The sequence below is a fragment of the Semicossyphus pulcher genome, unplaced genomic scaffold (genome assembly GCF_022749685.1).
Source record: "Semicossyphus pulcher isolate SPU_LCO1_2020_fin unplaced genomic scaffold, fSemPul1.0.p SCAF_25, whole genome shotgun sequence".
Taxonomy (NCBI): Eukaryota; Metazoa; Chordata; class Actinopteri; order Labriformes; family Labridae; genus Semicossyphus; species Semicossyphus pulcher.
This window is the reverse complement of record NW_027211699.1, coordinates 11,085,001-11,106,734: the sequence shown is the minus strand read 5'-3', so window position 1 is coordinate 11,106,734 and position 21,734 is coordinate 11,085,001. Positions and strand designations below refer to the sequence as shown.

Genomic DNA, 21,734 nt, shown 5'->3' with positions numbered 1-21,734 from the left:
TTCTATTTTATTTTATTGTATATACATAATATTCTTACGTTTTCTATTTTTATTTTTTTGTTTCTTTATATTTTGAATTTATTTATAATTATTTACTTAATTTTGTATAACTTTTAATTTTCAGGTTTTTAAGTTGTGTCTCTAATATCTTTTCATTTACATTTTTAGTTGTTTTTACATTAATCATATTTTATCACCTTTTTATGTTCAGTTTCTCTTTACATAAAATGGACAAACAAACAAAAACATAGTTTATTTCTGTTCAGTTTTGTGTTTATCTTTTTATTATCTTTTGTTCCTATAAATACTTAAATTAATAAATAATAAAATCATGCTTCATACTGAATATAAATCTTTGCTCAGATGTGAAACATTAAAACAAATTATAACTTTAATCAATCATGAAAAAACATCTCAATCCTCCAAAACTCACCTGACAACTTTATGCAACTGCTGTCAATCATGAGAGAGTCCCCGCCCACTGATGACATCACAGGCTAACCTGAGTTTCAGCATTTCAGAAACAACATCGACTGTCAGAGTGGAAGGTAAGAAGCAGCTGCTGTTTGAGAGTTTAATTTTTATCTTATAAATACAGACAAGAAGATTCACCTGTTTTTTTAAGTTGAAGTAAATTTCACCTTCACCTGAAACTTGAAACGTTTGATGAGAATTTACCTGAAACTTTGTCTAAAAACAACCTGTGCTCTGATCCTCGGTCCTTCACACATCAGGTTGTTTCAGGGAAAGTTTTCTTTCTTTAATCTTGAATCAGAGATCTGTTTCATTTTATAATCTGTTCCGGAAACTTCCAGAGTCAACAGAAACTCACCTGGGGTTGTTAGTTTCTCACAGAGCCGTTCAGGTAAATCACACCTGTCCCAGCAGGTTCATCATGGTGGTGGCTGTTGTTTGATGTGGTTTTCTGTACGCAGTGTTTGCAGTCATCAGACTCTGTCGTTTCTCTGAAAGGATTCTGCTCTTCTCTTTGTTTCTTCAGTGAGATGTTCAATGTCGTACGTGTTTATGTAAAAATAAGTTTCACATTAGTAAAGCTGTGATCATACTTCAGAGGGCTAAGCTAAGCTAGGCTAACCATGTCCTGACAATGTGTTCATACTAAGAAGAAGAAGAGAAGCTTCCCTCTTAAATGTCCTTGAACAGTTTTGTCTGTTCTGACGGTTTTTCCGTTTTAGATGAAGATGTTTATATTTTTTTAATCTACTCAAAGTGAAGTTATTTGGCGTTTGTTGCTGAAAGTTAACTTTAACTTAAAACAAACTCAACAGAGAAGCTGTGTCAGTTCAGGGGCTGCATCCTTCGAAGCCTGCGTAGACTCTGAGGCCGAACTGAAATGAGTCTGGTCTACAAAGGATTTGCGCCGCTCCTGTCGCTTAGCAACACATAGCTAGCTGGCTAACAAGCTAACATAACTAGCATCACATAACTTAACCTGTTATTTCAAAGATAAATTAAAGTATCAAGGCCCCTTTTAAAGTCTATTCCTCTGCCGCTTGAGAGTCCACCATGTCGTTTGAATCTCGGGATACTTTGGGCCGTGAAGATGCACCTGATGATCCTTAATGGCCCGGGAAAAGGAGGACGCATTTGTAGGCTGCACCTGAAGGAGCCTTCAAATGGGACAGCCTTCAACGCGCCGCTGTGACGCAATCGGCCTTCAAATCGAAGGACGCAGCCCCTGGATTGAGACGCAGTTTAAAGACAAACTCGATTGTATTAAAACATCCATTGTTTCAGAACGTCCTCCCAGATATACATGTTGATAGCTGAATTAATGTTTGCTCTGAAACCAAATTAAAACCCTGAAATATACTATAATATACTAGTTTTAATCCAAAGTTAGCACTTTAATGTAACTTTAAATTTATTAAACGTTTTAATGCTTAAAAAACCCAAAAATAAAACATTAAGATCTTGAAATGTGTTTTTTTCTGTTTGAAATAGATGCGAGTCCCCACAAGGTTCGGCTGTCAGGTCATCGTCCCCACAATGTCACATAAACAAGTTCACGGGCCGTCTCTATGTTAGCACAAAACTCTGCAGCGATGTCATCTCAGGGGATCAAAGTTCACGTGTTTGGATGATGGATTTCTTGATGATGAATATTTCAACAGAGCTCCTGTTATTATTCACCATGAGACCCATCCAATAATACATCTTCAAACGTATTTTAGACTTGAGACTTGATTTAGAGGCTGAAACTGTGAGTTAAGTTAGGATACTGTTGTAGGAAAACGCCTGCATACCTCTTTTCTCTAAATGTAGGATGGCTACATGTGCATGGCTGGTTATCAGCTCTTTATGCTCGGTCCTTTGAGAAGCTTTCATTCACACTTTCCTCAGAGACATTAAAAAGATGAAGCACGAAACAACACTTGAGCCCGTTGTGTTTTTGAAAAGTGAATCTTTACTACAGCCTGTGTTAGCTGTTAGCTGTTAGCAGTTAGCTGTTGTGTTTCTATGCTTCGTGTACTTTAAAGTGAAATGAAAGAGAATCATGTTCGAGTTAATCAATGTTGAAAAATACTCCAACACATACATGCACATACACTGGACATCACCATGTTTTAGCATTGTGTGGAAGCTAACAGGCTGTCGTAGCTAGCTACAAACTAGCATCCAGCACAGTCTGTAGTTTCAGGCAAAGTTCTGAAGCTGACCAATCTGAGCTGTAGTCGTCGTTGTCGTGGTGATCGGTAGTTACATTTCTGGGCAGTTGTCTGGCTACGGTGAACTTTAACTTCAATGCAGATGTAAGAATGCAACTCTCAGTGTTGGTTAAAGTTACTAGAGTAACTCGTTAGATTAGTTTTGTGTTACCAGAAATTAACCCCCCTCTGCGACTTGTTCCACATGTGTGTTATATTGTCAGGACGGCGTGTCGCCTGCTGTACGTCTACCTTTGAATGTATCGACTCGACCGTCGTTGCAGAGCCTCGTTTACGGCCCATAATCTGTAACTCTGCAGCCTGATAACAGGACTGACAGACGCAGTATAACCTTTATTATGCTAACAGTCTGACAGTGAACTGGGCAGAGGCATACAGTATTAGGCACAGCTGTTTCCATGACAACAACACAGGCTCTTAGTCCCACCAGTGTTGTGGAGCTGTGTTTAGCTGCAGATGCTTCTTCACGTTTGAAGTCGAGCTCTTCACAGCTGACGAGCACTTCTCCTCCAGACACAGCTTACATTTCACCGTCATGTTGTTCTCGTCCCTTTCACCCAAACATTCAGAATAATGTGAATATTTACACAAAGTAAACGCTGTCCTCTCTGACAGCTCGCTAGCTGAGTTAGCTAGCTACTATATTTAATCATGAATTTTCTTTTTAATCTTAATGTTAATGTAATCAGTAACAGCTGTCGAATGAATGTAGCACAGTCAAATATTTCAGTCTTAAATGTTGTTGAGGTGAAGTAGTATCTCCAAATGAAAAGGTAGATGGGCGATTTTTTCTGTAAAAAGTTCCTCATTTGTCCTGAAATGTTTTATACATTTTTTTAGCAGAAATCATGAAGAGAGAAAGCTCACATTTATGATTGTTTTCCTGTCTTTAAATATCTTATATATTTCCATCTTCATAACCCAGAATGTCTTCTAAGATCAACATCAGTTGTCCATGTTGGATGTTAACTTCTGTATACGTAAACCAGCTTTGATCATGTAAATAAACAGAATGTAGAAAATGGAAAGAGTTATCGTCCCATCCCCAACACGAGTCCCTCTCTGTTTATTGTTCCTGTTCTCACACATATTTCACATATTTCCTGCTGTGATAAAGATTTCTGCAGCTCTTCTGTGTAAACTCAACTTTCACCCATCTGAGTTTTCTGTCACTGACGCTGACTCAGTTTGTTTCCTGCATTTACAATGTGTGGGGTTATTATTATCTCAGTTATGTGACTGAAGCTGTGAAGACGTGAGGACCGTTACGGTCAGTTTGTAGGTCTGTTACCTGATCCGTGATGAAAGCATTCCATACAGTCTGTACGTATTATCTCTCTGTCGCTCTGTGAGCAGAAATACTCCATCAATCAGCTGCTTTCAGAACATTAAACAATTAAATCAGCTTTAATTTATGTTCGTATTTAATGTTTCATGTGTCACACTCTGGTGGCTCCGCCCCCTCTCTTCCTGGCCACACCTGTCCAGAGCAGGCGGGGATCAGGCTCCTCAGAGGAGAAACACAGAGAGGAAGCTGCAGACAGGTAGAGAGAAACACTCCTCCGTCTGTCTGTCTCTACACCTGTGTGTCTGCCTGTCTTTCTAAACACCTGTCTGTCTGAGCTCAGTGACTCACCTGCTGGCTGTTTTTGTTATTTTTGGCTGTAAGTTAAATCTGTTTGTGTCGGACTTTTAGCAGGAATGTTGTCTGACCTGGTCCTTTTTTTCCACTGACGGTTTGTCGTTTTCTTTAAACCTGTGAGATAAAAACTGCTTTCATTTTCTGGCTGAACCTGGAGGTATTTGACTTTCCCTTTAATACTGTCAAGCTCAGTGTGACTTCCACTTCCTCATAGTTCTCTGTACATCCATGTTGCGCTGCTAACAGGAGCAGCTAACAGCTCATCCAGCTTACTTACTGTTTCTTTTTGTCCAAATGAATTTTTAACACATTCAAGAACATCAACAAACGGTTCTTTCTTTCTGTGGACTCAAAGAACCTCGATCAGGACACAGCTGGTTCAGCGAATACCTGCTTAAGTTTTGACAAATGAAGTTGTTACCTGAGAAAGTTCTGTCATTAAGGTGTGAAGGTCTTTAGTTGGTGACATGAGAGAGTACGGTCTAGATCTGCTTATATTTAAAGTGTCACAAGGTTAATGTTTAAATTAAGATTGTTTGATCTTTTATGAAACCAAAAAGCTTGAAGCTTGAAAATGAAGCTTGTTGAAACTTTAGGTGAAACTCTTTATAGTAAGATGCTCTTAAAGGGAACATGCAGCTTTAACCCAACAACTCCTCTGCTTAAATCAGTGTTTTTCTGAATGGAGTCTGGTGTGTGTGCAGAGAGCGATGTAACGTCTGTCTGTGGTTAAAACAATCAACCCATCTCTGTAACAAAAAGGTCTATCTCTGTAGGGATCCTTTCTGTCATGTTGTCACACACTTAGAATAACAATCTGAGCCTGTCAGTGGAAACAACAAGAACTTTTAGTGGACGACCTTTGACCCATCAAGGATTATGTTGCAGCCGTTACAGCCTGTTTCACTGCTGCAGGATGACACTTATGTTCCTGTTAGTAAATCAGTCGCCCAAATATAAAAAAAAAAAATAGAGCCCAGGCTTAAAATTCACCTTTAAACAACACAGTTAGCACAACAGCGCTAACACTCCACGGCGTGTGATAGTCGCTGTCAGTGATGTTTCCTCTCGTCTGTCCTGCAGCAGTATGACGATGGCGGAGGCAGCGGCACCAGATCTGTTCTCAGAGCAGGAGTTAACCTGCTCCATCTGTCTGGATGTGTTCGATGAACCGGTCTCCACTCCCTGTGGACACAACTTCTGCCAGGTAATGTCACACACACCTGACACCTGGCTCTAGCAGTCCTGTCTGTGATGTTCGTGAAGCTCTGCTCTACCCTGATTAATCTGAGGGAAATGTTGGAAACTGTCTGTTTTTTAACACGACTGTCTGAGCCTTCTTCTTCTCTTGTTTATTTGCAGGCGTGTATTGGGGGTTACTGGGCGTCAAGTCCGGTCTGTACCTGTCCGCTCTGTAAACGTCAGTTTGAGGAACGCCCTCAGCTCAGCGTCAACAAAGTCTTCGCTCTCATCACAGATAAATACAAGGAGGCTCAATATGGCGCCGCAGGGTTACCGATGCCCGCCAGGAATGGGACACCGGCGCTGTCGGGTAACTTGACATCAGACACAAACAGCACCAACCCGTTTGTGACGCCGTCCGGTGATGAGGTGGTGTGGTGCGACGTCTGTACGGGGCTTAAAAAGCCTGCTGTCAGCTCCTGTCTCACCTGTACGGCCTCTTACTGCACTGAGCATGTGCAGCCACATCATACAACACCCTTCTATGCCAAACACCCTCTGATGGACCCCCAGGAGGCCCTCAGGGGCCGCACATGCTCACTACACCGCCGCCTGCAGGAGGTAAGGGGGAATACTGACTAATGTGGTGTTCCACAGGGTTCACTACTCGGCCTACTGCTGCTCTCACTACATGTCTTCTTTTTAACACAGGAAGGACTATTGTGGGGTTATTGACTCTTACACATCTTAACATGTTGTTAGGTCTAAACTTTTCCTGTTCAGTTTTTCCTCTCTGACCCCCTGATGTGTTCACTTGCCCAGGTGTACTGTCGGACATGTCAGCGCTGCATCTGTGCCATTTGTGTCCTGGAGGAACATCGAACACACAAAACGGTCTCCGTCCAGACTGAGAGACTCAGCAAACAGGTACAACGCAGGAAATATGCTCATTACTATCACGAGTATCTATATTATGAGTTATTATTGTTTCTCTAACACATCAATAAAACAGAATCTGTCTTATGTTTCAGAAACTGGTAGCGAGGACGGAGCAGGAGATCTTGAACCGGATCAAAGAGAAAGAGATTCATGTGACTCAGCTGAAGCGGAGACTGGACGGAGTCAAGGTCAGACCTTCTGTTTGTGTTCTAATCAAACGTGTTGCTTCAGTTTGGGAAGAAAAAGGAAGCGTCAATCATTTATCCATTAGCGTGAGCGATAATGTTTATCCTTTGGTTTCACAGTTCAACAGTTATTATGTTACTTTAAGGTAATTTTCAAGTTCTTTATTATCTACTAGCAATTAACCAGACCACTTTCTGACAAATGTCCAAAAACATTTCTCTGTTTTTTAAGACAGATTTTTGTTGATATTAAAATTTAATCTCAGACATACGCAGATGGAGAGCGAGGTGAGGTGGAACACCTGCTGGACGAGGTTTCCAGCTCATTAGACAGGATCCGGTCTCAGGTGGTGGGCGGGATCGAGAACCAGCTGGATGCTGTGATGTCAAAGGGGGAGGGGCTGGTGACCCGCTTGGAGGCGGAGCTTAGCCAGCTGATGGACAGGAGGGCAACGCTGGAGGTCCAAGCCATCAGTCAGGACCACATCGGCTTCCTGCAGGTGAGAACTAAAACATTTCTCTGTTAGCTTTAGCCTCAGTCTGTTAGCATGATACCTTAACTTGTAACCTGTTAGCCTTAGCTTCCGTCTGTTAGCATGATACCTTAACTTGTAACCTGTTAGCTTTAGCCTCAGTCTGTTAGCATGATACCTTAACTTGTAACCTGTTAGCCTTAGCTTCCGTCTGTTAGCATGATACCTTAACTTGTAACCTGTTAGCTTTAGCCTCAGTCTGTTAGCATGATACCTTAACTTGTAACCTGTTAGCTTTAGCTTCAGTCTGTTAGCATGATATCCTGACCCAGGACCTGTTAGCTCTAGCCTCAGTCTGTTAGCATGATACCTTAACTTGTAACCTGTTAGCTTTAGCCTCAGTCTGTTAGCATGATACCTTAACTTGTAACCTCTTAGCTTTAGCTTCAGTCTGTTAGCATGATACCTTGACCCGGGACCTGTTAGCATTAGCCTCAGTTAGGTATGATGTGACCTGCAACCTCCTCACCTCTCCTCACTCCTCCCCCTCAGAGTTATGAGAAGGCCACAGCTCCTCTTTCTGAGGATCAGCAGGGCGAGGTGGACGAGGACGATGAGTTTTCCCTCCACTTCCAGCTGGGGGAGGTGAAGAGCTCTCTGTCTGAGGTGAAGGAGAAGATGGATGACATCAGGATGGGGGAGGTCCGGTCCAGAGGCTCCAGAGGCTCCTGTGAGTCTCAACAGACAGTAACATTCACATGTGTGGATAGCTGTCAGTGTACCGACCTTGTTTGTTGTGGTTTCAGTCTCGTCAGGTGATCTGATGGTGGCAGAGAGCATGCTCAGTCTGAGAGGAAGCAGCGCCAGTTTGAGGAAGAGTCAGTGGACTCTGAAAGGTCAGTGATGATGGAGCATCAGATGTTACATGAACTATCAGGAATATAATCAGTGTGGCTGCAGCAGTGAGGACTTTTAATTTGAAAATATGTCTGACTGTGGTTTCCTGTCTCCCTTCAGATCTGAAGAAGAGCAAACCTGTCTCAGGTGCGTGTCTGTTTAAATGATTAATTATATATTCTTACAGTGTACACACTCTATAATTACTCGGCTTCATTAGCAGCAGTGAAAATATTTTTTTATGTTCTGTCTCAGGCAAGAAGGCTCGAGTCTACATGGGTGAGTACACGAGTGATTCAAAACTATGATTAAAGTATTTAATCTTTAATTTCTTATTTTTATACTTAAATTATTCATATTGATGTGACAAATTCACACTTTATTTCAATCGACTTTTAGCATGCTAACTTTTGTTGCAATGTCTCTGACAACATCCAACCTTTATTTATTTTTTGATAGAATCCTAATGTGCTAATGTAAGTGAGCTAACAAGCAAACAATCTGGAGATGATAAAGGTTATTATCATTATTACTCCAGTTTATTTCTATTGGTTTCAGAGGACGTGATGCTGAACCCGGTGACGGCGTATCCCTTCCTCATCCTGTCTGAGGACAGGAAGCAGGTGAAGAGAGGAGAGAAGCTGCAGTTCTACAGAAACAGTCAGCAGCGCTTTGACGTCTGGTCCTGTGTCATCGCTAAAGAAGGATTCAGTACTGGGCGGCACTACTGGGAGGTCAGACTCAAGACACGCAGCTGATACTGATGCAGTTTCCAGTGTGACATATAAACCTCTGTTCTGTTACCTGTTACCTGTTACCTGCCACAGGTGTCTGTTGGGGAGAGTAAGGACTGGAAGCTGGGAGTGGTCAGTGAGTCTGCCCAGAGGAAAGGCCTGTTCGACATGAGTCCATCTAATGGGTACTACGCCATCTGGTGGAGCGGCAGCCAGCTGCGAGCTCTCACTGCTCCGCCTCTCACCAAGGTCCAAACATAATATTTAATCAAATCACAAAAAAACAAAGTTGTCTCTGTTTTTAAACATTTAAAATGCTCTATTCTCATTACATTTATAGTCCATCACTGACAGGTGGTCCATCACTGACAAGTGGTAAAAGTTATTTTTAAAGTTATTAGTAAAGAAATAATACTTAATGCAAATCAAACTTTTTACATTCAAATCTTTATGAGAGTTCATAATTATGATGTAGAATCATAATTACATAAGTCAAAATCATAACCAGGTGAGTGAAGAATTATTTTTTTTCACAATGTAAAAATACAGAATGAAATAGTCATATTTTTTACATTGTTATTCAAATGTTTCTAAATGTGACATTGAAACATTTAAAATTCTATTTTCTTAAATTCTAAGATGATAACGTAATTTTTTAAAACTTTATCTCATGTATAAGTAATAATTAAAATAAAATCCCCTGCAAAGTTTTTGTCTTGTTTTAATTAAAAAGCCATATTTAAAAGATATATTCTTGAACTAAAAAAGAAAAAATTATTAAAACTAAATCATCATGGCTTCATAACCTATCTTTTAAATTTAAAAGTCATAGTTTTTCATAAATATTCAACTGTACCTTTTGTTATGACTTTAGAAACAAAAAGTAGAAATCGTTTTTTATTTATTTAAATTTTAAATTTTGTTTTGTCCTGGCGTAAATGAGCTTCCATAGAAAATGTATATATTAGCATACCCTGGCTTTTTATTGATCCGATTTAATGTCTTAAAACATTAGAAACATTAAAAATATTAAGAGGAACAACCAGGGCTCTAACCTCGGTTTAAATAAAGTTTCTTTTGACTGTGCAGGTGAAGAATCCTCCCAAGCTGCGTCAGGTGGGCGTGTTCCTGGACATGGACGAGGGTCAGGTGTCTTTTTATAATGTGAAGTCAGGCTCAGAGATCTACAGCTTCAGCGGATCCTCTGAATTCACTGAGAGGATGTTTCCTCTGCTGGGAACCGGAGACAAAGAAGTACCCCTCGTCCTCATGACCACCCAGCACCAGCTGGCCTGAATGACCGAGGACCAGACAGAGGTCATGGATGGGGGGCAAAAGGGGTCAAAACCTGAGAGGAGAGGGAGGTAAATGAGGAGAAAAAAATGCGGGAGGAGGGAGGAAGACGGACTGAAGCACTGGGACAGTAACAGTTGTTGGAGGCCATGTTGGAGGAAGGGGATGAAAACTGAGTCTTGCCATGGATGAAACGTGCCTGTTCATCTGACAGCAGTAGACACATAAAGTCCCATATCACTGCTGCCATGACAACACAATATCCATTTAGTCTCTCATTATAACTGTTATAGTTACAAGATCCTTTTTGTTATAACAGGATCCTCTTTATGTTTTAAGATCCTATTCATGTTCCAGCAAGATATATTTTTCATGTTGTAACAAGATCCAGTCAAGTTACTACAAGATCCACATGTTGAAACAAGATTCTTTTCATGCCCTAGAAAGATAGTTTTGAAGTTATCACAAGATCCTTTTGTTATAACAGGATCCTCTTTATGTTATAAGATCCTTTTTCATGTTGTAACAAGATTCTTCTGTAATAACCAGATCCTTTATGTTACGGTAAGATCCTCTCGAGTTACTATAAGACCCACATGTTAAAACAAGATCCTTTTCATTATGAGCCTTTTCGTATTCTGGAAAGATCCTGTTCATGTTGTAGCATAAGCTTTTACTTGTTGTACCAAGATCCCCATGTTATAACAAGATCCTGTTGATGTTTAACAACAGCCTTCCATATATACCCAAGATTTTGTTATTTTAAGATCTTTTTTGTATTTAACAAGATCCACATAGTGTTCACACAAGATCCCTTTTTATGACATGAAAAATTTGCTCTAACAAGATACTTTTCATGCTGAAGCCAAACCTTTTTCATTTTCTGAACAAGATATTCATCTTCCAAAAATGTCCTTTTTTGAATCTTTTAAAAATTATTAGTCATTATTCAAGTTAAGATTATGCATCTGATTTTGTTATCTATAAAATAATTTTTGGTCATATAACAGACGAAAAAGTTGCTTTAGTCTGTAAAGTAAAAACAAGATGAAGAAGGTTTGTTTGTTTCTTCTCTGAATAATGTGCAAAGAAGTAAAAACTTTCCTGTTATAACAAGAAACTAAGCGTATATTTTGTTATCATGGTCGAGGCAGTGCTTTTAAAACAAGATATATCTGCAGGTTTTCATGTATGTCATGTTTCTGCTAAAAGTGATGTTTGGAATTTTGACTTCCTGTTATAAGAGGCTGAAAACGGGTGGAACTTCTATTGATATTGATATTCTATTGATAACGAACAAAATTAGTTAAAATATTTAATTAATGACTGTATGGCAAATTAAAGAGTTCTATAAATACATAAAATGTTGTAAAAATACATAAATGCAAATAAAAATAATGTAAACTGTGGAATAATAAATTCTTGTTTTTTCATCATTACAGAAGCCCTAAGCGTACATCCATCATACGTTTCAATGACTCAAAACAACTGGAAGTTACTCGTCATGGCAAATGGAGTAAATAAAATGTCCACATAGGGCTTCCGTATATTATTCCAACTTTCATAAAAACATCTAAATAACTTTTTGTATCTTATAATGCCCTCTTTTAAAACTTTTTCATAACGAGAAACACTTTGATGTCATAACAGTTTAACAATGATAGCGGCGTTGGCTCCGCCCCCTCAAATGTCAACCAATTATGTGGTTGTTGTTTATTAAACATACAGGTCATACAGGTGTGTGACCTGTCTGTTTAATAAAGATGAACATCACAAATGTTTCATCACTCACACATGAAGTTCTACCTGACCTCCAATCAGGTGGTAAAATGCATAAAAACTTTAAACGTTTGCTGTTTTTATAGTGATAAAAATAATAAATATAATAAATAATGGGAAAAATCTCAGTCTCAATGTCTTTGTGATGTTTTATCAACAGTTCACTTCCTTTTTTAATTAACTCTTCTTACTCACATCATTAGTTTTGTAACGTGTAACATGCATCTGTAAAACTGACGTCACAGCTGTTTGTGCGTCTGTTATACGAACGTCACAGCAGTTATAATCATTCAAGTTCATATTTTATTTAACATAAATCATATTGCAGTCAATGTGAACAGCTGGGGTTTCAATATACACAATAGAATCGTAACATTTTAAGCCCCGCCCCTCTGTGACCCGCCCGCAATGAACCTCCCACCCACCCAACTGAAAACCAAAAAAGCCCCGCCCTTCGCAATAAACCCCGCCCACCCTGACTCCTTTAAACAAACACATTGATCCCCACCTCCCCCCCCCCCCACCACCAACACGACGCTCCGCCCTCTGACGCTCAGTGTGTGTGTATACATGATTGTGTGTTTCGGTTAGCAGCAAACTCCAAAATTCTTGCAAAGATGACAAATTAGCAAAAAAAACACGTCACTTCAGAATTCTCCACATTTTCTTTAATCTGATGCCAAAGAAAAGCAGCTGGCTGAAATCTCTATCTTGGTCTTACTTCTAGGAACTATTTAAGGCGAACCTGCTTCCACTGTTTCACAAGCCCTGCCCCCCTGTGCACATAAGCCACTCCCACTAACACTGACCCACAAGCTCCTCCCTCCAGTGCTGACATCATACTTTGTCGTCACAGGCTGAAAACTACGTTGCTGTCTTGCTTTAAGTAACTTTTTAAGGCGTGCATGAACTAATTGTGACTAACAAGCCCCTCCCACTGTAACTGACCACTCCCCCTAGCTCTGACATCTTTACACCTACAGATGTGAAATTACAGCTGGCTGAGTCGATATCCTGAGGGGCTTTTTAAGGCCGATTTGCTCCCGTTAAAGCTCAAGGCCCCTGACACACAGACAAGCCCCTCCCACGGCACCAAGCCCCTCCTACTGTACATAAAAGCCCCTCCCTCCTGCTGTGGATTTCCCAGTAGCAAAGAACATGGTGATAATTTGTGGCCATAGCTGAAAACGCCCTGAAAAAAATCCTGGTGTTTTTGAGTTTGGAGTTTGCTGCCGTGTTAGGAGGGGAGGGGGCGTGTCCTTCTGACCACCTGTCATACGCAGGTGTCTTCGCCACACACACGAAATAAAAAAGAAAAGAAAATCATGTAGCATCTTCATTCTCATCATCAGTGTCGTGGCGTTCTCTGAATCATTAACGCACCCGAGCAACATTCACTGACCACCCAAACCTTCCTCCCCCCCCCTTCTTCCCCCTCCCTCCCTCCTCCATCACCACCGTCGGCCGCTGCTCGGTGTCGGCCATCTTTTCAAGTCCAGTTTCTGTGTGTTATGTGTCGGCGTCCCGCTGTGGCGTGTAAACTGTAGAATGCTGCGTCTTGGAAGTAAAACAGAGAGAAAAAGGGGAGGAGGGGGGAGGGGGGAGGGAGGAGGAGACGAAGGGCGGGAGGAGGGAGGGCGGGGTTTCTTCGTCGTCTTTTGATTTAAAACAGAAAAGCGTCTTCTGGCGTGCTGCTCTCTGTCGCCACAGCTCCTGCTTCTGCCAACAAGCAGGGCTGAGGAGTAAAAGGGGATGGATGGGGGAGGAGGGGTGAGGCAGAGGGGGAGGAGGAGGAGGTGAGGAGTGTAGGGGGAGAGGGAGGGGGAATCTGGTAGATCATGGGACGCCGAGTTATTTAAGACACCGCTCAAAGTAGGTGGCGCCCACGTAGCCACCCCTCAGAGAGCGTTGGACGTTCTGCTCGAAGAGCCGCCGGTTCGTCTGGAGGACTTCTGCTGCCTCCTTGTTCAACGGATCCTCGGGGTTAGGCTCCTGCAGGGGGGAGGAGAGGGGGAGTAACATTAACGCTTACATAAAGGACATTTGAATTGATTGAAACTATGATTTTCAAGCGTTCAAACTTAAGGGGCTTTGCGATTGATCTGTGGAGAGTTTAAGTGTAACCATAGACTGTATATAAGCGTGGGCGTGGCCAACGTGACAATGTTGACCATACGAAGACGTGACGTGATCATGCTGTGTTGAAGAAGACTTGAAACTAGAGACTCAGACCATAAAGTCATTAGGAACATGTTTACTGAGGGGATACATCAGGAGAGGAGGAGGAGCATGTTCTCATAGACTTCTATAGGATCACACTTATTTTTACAACCAGTGGAGGCGCCCTCTGCTGGACATTAGAGAGAATGCAGGTTATAGACACTGCAGCATTGGCTTGACTTTCCCATGTACAGTCAATGAGTGTAACTCTTCGTGTTGAACAAGTCTTGTGAAAAGTGGGTTTTACTCACTAGAAATAGATACTGTAGACCGTAGATGATGGAGTTTATTGTCAACACAGGCTTCCAGTCCTCTCTGTGGACAACAACACAAATCAGAGTTCAGTAACACCAAACTGACTTCATTTTATCACTAAAACCAAAACAAATAAATGACGTCTCTCTTGATTAGTAACAGCATGAAGTAACTTTAATAAAACCTGACACAATGTGTTCAGAAACTTGATCAGAAGTCAGCCAGTGAACCTGAAGTGAAAATGAGTCAAAGCTTCTGCAGCTGTTACAGACCTTAAGATATTTAGGCAGACGTTTCCTTCCAGGTCGATGTTGGGGTGATACACCATCGTCTCACACTTTACCTTGGGGGGGTCATGGGGATAACCCTGTCCTACCTAAAACACACACACACGTTTGTTTGTTTGCATGTTTGGGGACAGGAAACAGAAGTACCAGGTGACAGGCTGACAGGTGTTTCTCACCTTAAAGCTGAAGACAAATTTTCCTCCTTTGTAAAAGCCCTGTGAGACAAACACAAGCAGAGATGTTACACTCTGTACTTCCTGTTTATACACATCTACTTTACTATATGTGTTTCTTTACAGTCGTCTACTGCGCTTCTTTACTGCTGTCAACTGCGCTTCTTTACGCACGCACGCACGCACGCACTCACACGCACACACACCTCGTCTGGTGAGATGATGAGTCTGAAGTTGAGGAGGTCATCGTCATCAGGAAAGTTGATCTCACACGTCTTTGGCAGGTTCAACTCATTGATGTCTGAATCACAAACACACAGAACACACAAAGCTAGGATTACAAAAAAAGAAATACGCCAGGGTAGATGGTAGCTCAGCGGGGTAGATGGTAGCTCAGTCCGTAGGGACTTGGCTTGGGAACCGGAGGGTGGCCGATTCAAGTCCCGCGACAGACCAAGTGTGGAATTGGGGCTGGTAGCTGGTGAGGTGCCCCAGCTGCTCGGGGCGCATGTCCATGTGCAGCCCCCTCACTCTGACATCTCTCTTTTAATGCATGTCCATTGGTTCCTGTTTGTGCATGTGTGTATTTCGGGCCTTAAGTGTGTGTTACATTATTGTACCAACAGAGAGAAAAAATTTGAATTTCCCCTCGGGGATTAATAAAGTATACCTTCTTCTTCTAACACATCAGATGTAACAATTACAAATACTGTTTATTAACATCAGTAATCTCATGTTATTGTATGTTTACTATCAATCTACTTATCCCTCTAATCTATTAAATTAATTTGCTGTTTATTCTAACAATTTAATAACGGCTGTTCAGTTCATCTTTATTGTCAGACTCAAGGTCCATTAGTTGAAAAAACAAAACAAAAGATACAACAAAAACAGGGTACAATACAAACAGAACTAAAAAAAACATTTCTAATTTTCATTAAAGACAATTATACCAATATTTCCACAGGGGTGACTCGTATCGTAAAACACAGAAAGTAGGATTAGATTGCAGCATGTTAATAACATTCTTGGCTGTGTCTATAAAATGTCAGAAAAACTGAAACATGTTAATTTAACGCAAAGAGTCCAAAGTGATGTCTTTAGTCTGACCAACAGGTAATCTGAGACATAGGAGGTGGAGGGCATTATTCCTGATAAATAACCTAAACTAGTTGTTCTGATACTGAGCCAGCATAAAAAAATGGAAGGTAAAATATATGTGATATGACCATTGCATAATTAATCCATGATCATAATGGACTTTGCTTTTAAATGTTACTGTTTTTAATAGTGCTCTTCTTCTCTGTTTTCTTGTTACTTTACTTATTTCATGTATCTATTCTGTTTTAAATGTACTCTGAATGACATTGACACACATTACAGAGTTTAAATGAATGAACGAATGAATGAATTGAAGACTTCAGTGTTCACCTGGATGCCACCGTCTGAACCTGCTCACCAGGTGTATGATCTACTGTCATTTTAGAAGAAGCTACATTGTTTTTTTTGTCAATGTTTTTCTCTACATAGACTGAGGAAGACTGTCTGAGCAGGAAGTAACCTGCAGTTCCCTTACATTAACTTAATACCTGTCACACCTGGGTGGACAGGTGTGTTTCCGCCAGGTTGACAGTGAGCCTCAGAGTGGAAGAAATCAATCTTGTTTTGATCAAGGAATGAAATGTTGAAGAAAACTGTTTGCTAACACCAAACCTAGCTGGTTAGCTGTCAATCAAACGGTTGTTCACCTGAGGTAAATCTCAATAAATGTGGAGAAGTTTGTCACCCTGTAGACAATCAAACAGAAAGCTGACACAGCAAGTTAGCCTGTTGAAAGCTATCTGCTGTTAGCTAACTAGCCTGAAAATCCAACCCAAGAAACCTTAAGATTTCTTGCTACTGTAGACTGAGAGCTAGTTAGCAGTGCCGAATGTGTTCCGGGTTTAGTGTTGTTTAGTGTTAGCTGTGTGCTAACATGCTAGCCTTAAACGATCTGATATGAGCTAGCTTCTGACTGGCTGTCTGCGTTTTGTTTTCAAATATAGAACAAGCTAGCCGCGGTTAGCTAACCCTGCTTCACGCTAACGCTAGCATGCTAGCTGTTAGCCTCTTAGAGTTATAATACCCCGCTTATTATTGTCTGTATTTATGATTAATGGGCAGTGAAGGGGGTCGTGTCACCCTGTGGTTAATAGGTACCTAGGACAAGCTAACCGGGTACTGGTGTTGTTAACTAGCCTACCTTTCTGTATTCGGAGCTGGGCCGCGCTGGCTTTTTTCCCCCCGGCTCCTGGTCTGTTTCCTCCAGCAGATTCCTCGTCTTTCTTCTGCTGCTTCAGGGAAAAGAGCTTAATCATCTTCAGTTATTGATAATTTGAAGCCTGTACTTTGTGTCCCTGTTGTGCGCGCGCTCTGTTTGTGTCGTGTCTGAATTTAACGGAGTCAGTTCAGTCCTAACAGCACCGTGATGTAGATGGAGCCGGTGCGTCTCAACTAATTACACTGAGGAGAGATGCTAGCCGCCGAGCTAGCCTAGCCTGTTAGCTAGCAGGAGAGGCCGGGCAGAGCGGAGGGGAGAGAGGGGAGGAAAGGGGGAGGGAGCCACAGCGTTGAGCTGGAGACAGTGTTCGATATAAAAAGTGTGTTACTGCTGTATTAACATGACACAGTGTAAAACTATCATGTCTTATTTCACAGTGATATTTGACTGAGAAAACATTCTTACTTACTTTCTATCTTACCATATGACAGCTACTTTTCACTATTATCTCATGTCATATAACATTCATATCTATACACTTAACATATTTTATAAATACTGTTATCAATGATACACATATTTAATTAAGTATATTAACAAAGTATATAATTACAGTAATAATAATAATAATAATAATAATAATGTAAAAAGTTCATATATCAGACATTTTCATATATACATATATTTATACCGGTATGTATATATGCTGTGCAATTAATCAATGCAACAACTTATATTGCGCAATAACTTTTCTGTATTTTCATAATGTATCATATGATCATTCCAGAATGGTACACACAATTTATTTCTGCAGTTTTCTGTGCAATTACCCAACAGGAAGTCTTATCTATAAGAGAAAGGTGTACATAGTGTGTAGAGTTTTCTAATCGTGTTAAAAATGATGATGTTGATTGTGATTATTATTATAATTTTATTATTAGGCTGCTATTTTTTGCTTTTTTTTAGAAGCAGATTCATGTGATGTGATGAGATAAAGTAAATCCAAATTATGTCTTAAAATCTTTTTGGGTTTTTTTCTATCACCCAGGCAAAAAGGGTGTCCATATAAGGGTAATGACCGGCTATGTTATAGTGAAAACTACGAGTTCCAAAAGGCCTTTTTGCAACTGACGTTTTGTGACGCAATCACGCAGAGGCGGGGCGTGCATAATTTCGTTGCCCATATTTTATTTACAACATTTATTTATTTATTTTATTTCTCTCTCTCCCTCTCTCTCTCCCTCCGAGGCAGAAATGGAGAGCGGTCTGAAGTCACCTGTGTGATGTAATCAATGCGGGGGGTTGAACGTGTCACAGGCGAACAAACTGACTGACAACACTGAACCAAATCATCACGCACAACACCGCAGCCAGGCGCCACACAATAGAAACGGAGAACAATAGCCGCGCGTTGCTCTTTATAACAAAATCAGATTCATTTTAATGCAGCGATAAGCGGGGCCTAGTTCCTGCGGAGGGTTATTACGGTGTGTCGATTTAAAACACTGCGCGTCAGTTAAAATGAGCCATTTTAGGTGTTTTGAAGCCCCCCGGGAGGAAGAGGAGAACACGTTGTAACGTGCGGAGCGGAGGGGAGAGAGAGGTACACTCACAGGGAGAGAGAGAGAGGGGGAGAGAGGAGTGAATGGGCACGACTCAGTCAGCAGCACTGCGCCCTTCACTTTATCGATATCGATCATTTTGGTAATCGAGACATTTAGACCCACATTGGGTCCGTTAGGCTAGCCCGGGAGCTAGCTGGAGCACTGGAAGCTAACACGATGGGACTCATGTGAAGCAGCCCGGGAGCTAACAGCAGCCTGGCGGAGAAAGAAACAAGGAAGCGGACGGCTAGCTGCGCTAAACCCAAGCTAACGTGCGCTAACTGTTGGCTAATATTATTTCTAATGAGCGACCAGGGAGTATGCGACCTGATACGAAGAGGTGAGTACCCGTGAATTTATTTTTATATTTCCAGCCATGTTTTAATAACCTCTGTGTACCCGGTTTGATGTTTTACAAAGCAGAGAGATAATGAAAGAGGAAGCATACTGCAGCCTGCGAAGGCACAACAGTTAGCCTGCTAACACGTTAGCAAGCGTTATCATTTCAGATTTCTGGGGGGTGGGGAGGGCTGTGTGTGTCATTTCACACATTTGGGTCCCAAATCAACACTCCAGCTTAAGTTTAAAAACATTTGCATGTATCATTGTGTTTGCTAACATTGATGAAATGTAGGTTACTGTGACGCCCTAGTTGTTAGCCATTAGCAGCTATCTCACAAGTGGAGCCAGATGCGCATCTTCATTATTCTTGGCTGCTAATTCATGTTAGCTAGCAGTGTGGTTTGGTAATCACTGCGTTCAATCTGATGCTAATGTTATCAGCCTGTCACAGATAAGTTAACACACTATTCATGAGCTAATGAAGGGCAGTGGATTTTCACACATTAGTACCTGATTACGCAATCCAGCAAGCTTTCTAACGTTCACTCATCTCAGGAGATTGATCAAGCAAGCTGCTGTTTGTCTCTGCCTTTTTTAATACAGGGAAAAAAACACAACAATAATTGCATGAAAAGAAACATTACAGAAAGTGAGGTTAAAACACAAACAATATGAGGGTATATTCACACAAGAGAAGAAGCAGCTAAATAAATATCCAGGATGTTCAGAGAGAACTCTCAGCAGGCTTAAAACCAAATCAAATTCTAGATCAAAAGAAAAATAATCAGCATTTATTTTGATAATTGATCATTCAAGTCATTTTTTCATTCAAAAATGCATTACATTTGTTTTTAATGGTGCTCTTCTCTGCATTACAGTTTTATTAAACTGTATCTCAGTGAGTTGTGGACCGACACATGAAACTGCACTGTAGGTTCTGGGATAGTTCAGTCAACATTTTCTCTACATCTATTTATAAATAAATAAATAACACATATTTGATTTATTACCAATAACACAATCAGGAAGCTAATGATAATTGCTTCAATACAAATCAAACATTCAAGAAGAGTAGTAGTCATTGTGGTACAACCAGAGACAAGTTATAAACCAACCACCGAGTGTTCAGAGTTTAAACTGCATTACAAAAGACATGGAGTTAAGAAATATATTTGATTGATTTATCTGCCAATAAATTTGTCATGTAATCAATTTATGTATAAATATTCAGATAAATGTCCATCAGTTAGTTTGATGTCTTCAATTTCCACCAACATGTTCATTACTGTGATTAGAGGTACACTGATAGTTAGGTGATATTATCACTGATCACCAAGGAACAATACACGCTGTTACAGAGAGGTTGAAGATATACTTGCAAATAAATGTCCAGTTACAGAAAGTATTTGATCAAAAACATAGGCAGATATTTTGTTTGACTCAGTGTTATGATTGTATAAATCAGGACTCCAACCAACGATTGTCAGTATCGATTAATCTGATGATTATTTACTTGTTAAATCTCTGGGGTCACAAGGCTGAAAATAACGATCATTTATTTTTTCAGTCTGCAAAATAAATCTAAACATCGTTTTAAACACAAAAAGGAAAAAAGTTCCTCAGAGCTCGGGGCGATGTCTTTTATATTTCATATTTTTATTCAACCAAAAGTTCAGAATTTTTAAAAAGTATATTTATTGTCACAGTACTGACAAAGTCAGTATAATCTCAATAATAACTTTCTGAATTGTTGGATTTTAAACTATGTCGAGAAAAACTTTGCCCATCTGTTTCATAGGGGCAAGTTAACTCCTGCACACTGTCCAACTTGCAGAAAATACATTTAATTGCTTGCAACGTTTCGGTGCTGGACCTTCATCAGGCAAAACTGGAATTAACTTTTAATTATTTATTATTATTACTTTAGAAATGAGCCGCCCTTTTGGATAAAGCTTACACATGTACATCATATTGATGATGGATAAAAGAGTACCTTAAATATGTCTGATGGTTCCTGCCATGATTGTAGGAGCATCAACTACTTGTTGCTTTCAGACAGGTGTCACCACTTCCTGTTCTGATGTGGATCTAGTGGTTCAAATACTAATGGACTGCATGCAGATGTCCACATCACAACACGATCAGGACATGTTGTGATTTAACTATATTAGAGGAACAGGGAATCATTTCAAGCTGCAATTATTGGACATATTTTCTTGATAAAGCAGTAAACTGTTCTGAAATTCTGGTATATTTTAACCATCCACCAAACTCCATTGACAAAAACAGTAATTCTGTTGTGCAGTACACAGGAGTTCCAGGTCCACTGCTGCCTCGTTCAGTTAGTTTGTTTTGTTATGTAAAACAAAAATATTGAAGGATCTGAACAAACCATTTATAACAAAGTCAAACATAATTTAAACTAACTAACTGGTCGAAGCCGCTATTGTCTAGCAATCCTGTGTTCTGTGAGGTTAAATCAGTGTTTTTATGAATGGAGTCTGGTGTGTGTGCAGAGAGCGATGTAACGTCTGTGTGTGGTTAAAACAATCATCTTCCTCTGTAACAAAAAGGTCTATCTCTGTAGGGATCCTTTCTGTCATGTTGTCACACACTTAGAATAACAATCTGAGCCTGTCAGTGGAAACAACAAGAACTTTCAGTGGACGACCTTTGACCCATCAAGGATTATGTTGCAGCCATTACAGCCTGTTTCACTGCTGCAGGATGAACACATCTACTGGGGACATTCAGACACTTTGCACATGTGGGATAGTAT

The 21,734-nt window shown here is 40.5% G+C and overlaps 3 protein-coding genes across 3 annotated transcripts in view; 2 read left to right on the top strand and 1 right to left on the bottom strand.

The window, feature by feature from the left end:
* Nucleotides 1-411: 411 nt before the first annotated feature.
* On the top strand, nucleotides 412-11,887 carry LOC138603982 (E3 ubiquitin-protein ligase TRIM39-like). The gene is made up of 13 exons (XM_069675768.1): nucleotides 412-548; nucleotides 5,416-5,539; nucleotides 5,695-6,135; nucleotides 6,337-6,441; nucleotides 6,546-6,641; nucleotides 6,905-7,138; nucleotides 7,664-7,841; nucleotides 7,918-8,007; nucleotides 8,129-8,155; nucleotides 8,264-8,287; nucleotides 8,567-8,742; nucleotides 8,836-8,991; nucleotides 9,832-11,887. Exons 2-13 carry the CDS (start codon nucleotides 5,420-5,422, stop codon nucleotides 10,036-10,038), a joined length of 1,854 nt encoding a protein of 617 aa, XP_069531869.1. The 5' UTR covers nucleotides 412-548; nucleotides 5,416-5,419; the 3' UTR covers nucleotides 10,039-11,887.
* A 452-nt stretch (nucleotides 11,888-12,339) lies between these two features.
* Nucleotides 12,340-17,262, bottom strand: ube2m (ubiquitin conjugating enzyme E2 M). The gene is made up of 6 exons (XM_069676031.1): nucleotides 16,992-17,262; nucleotides 14,956-15,050; nucleotides 14,753-14,791; nucleotides 14,562-14,665; nucleotides 14,286-14,349; nucleotides 12,340-13,806 (listed from the first exon to the last, which is right to left on the bottom strand). The coding sequence occupies exons 1-6, from the start codon at nucleotides 17,104-17,106 to the stop codon at nucleotides 13,666-13,668; spliced, it is 558 nt and encodes a 185-aa protein (XP_069532132.1). The 5' UTR covers nucleotides 17,107-17,262; the 3' UTR covers nucleotides 12,340-13,665.
* Nucleotides 17,263-18,293: 1,031 nt separating this feature from the next.
* LOC138604120 (F-box/LRR-repeat protein 19) overlaps nucleotides 18,294-21,734 on the top strand; it is a 20,080-nt gene continuing 16,639 nt past the window's right edge. Inside the window, exon 1 of the mRNA XM_069675973.1 lies at nucleotides 18,294-18,953. The gene's annotated coding sequence lies outside the window, so the exon portion shown is untranslated. The remainder of the gene's footprint in view (nucleotides 18,954-21,734) is intronic.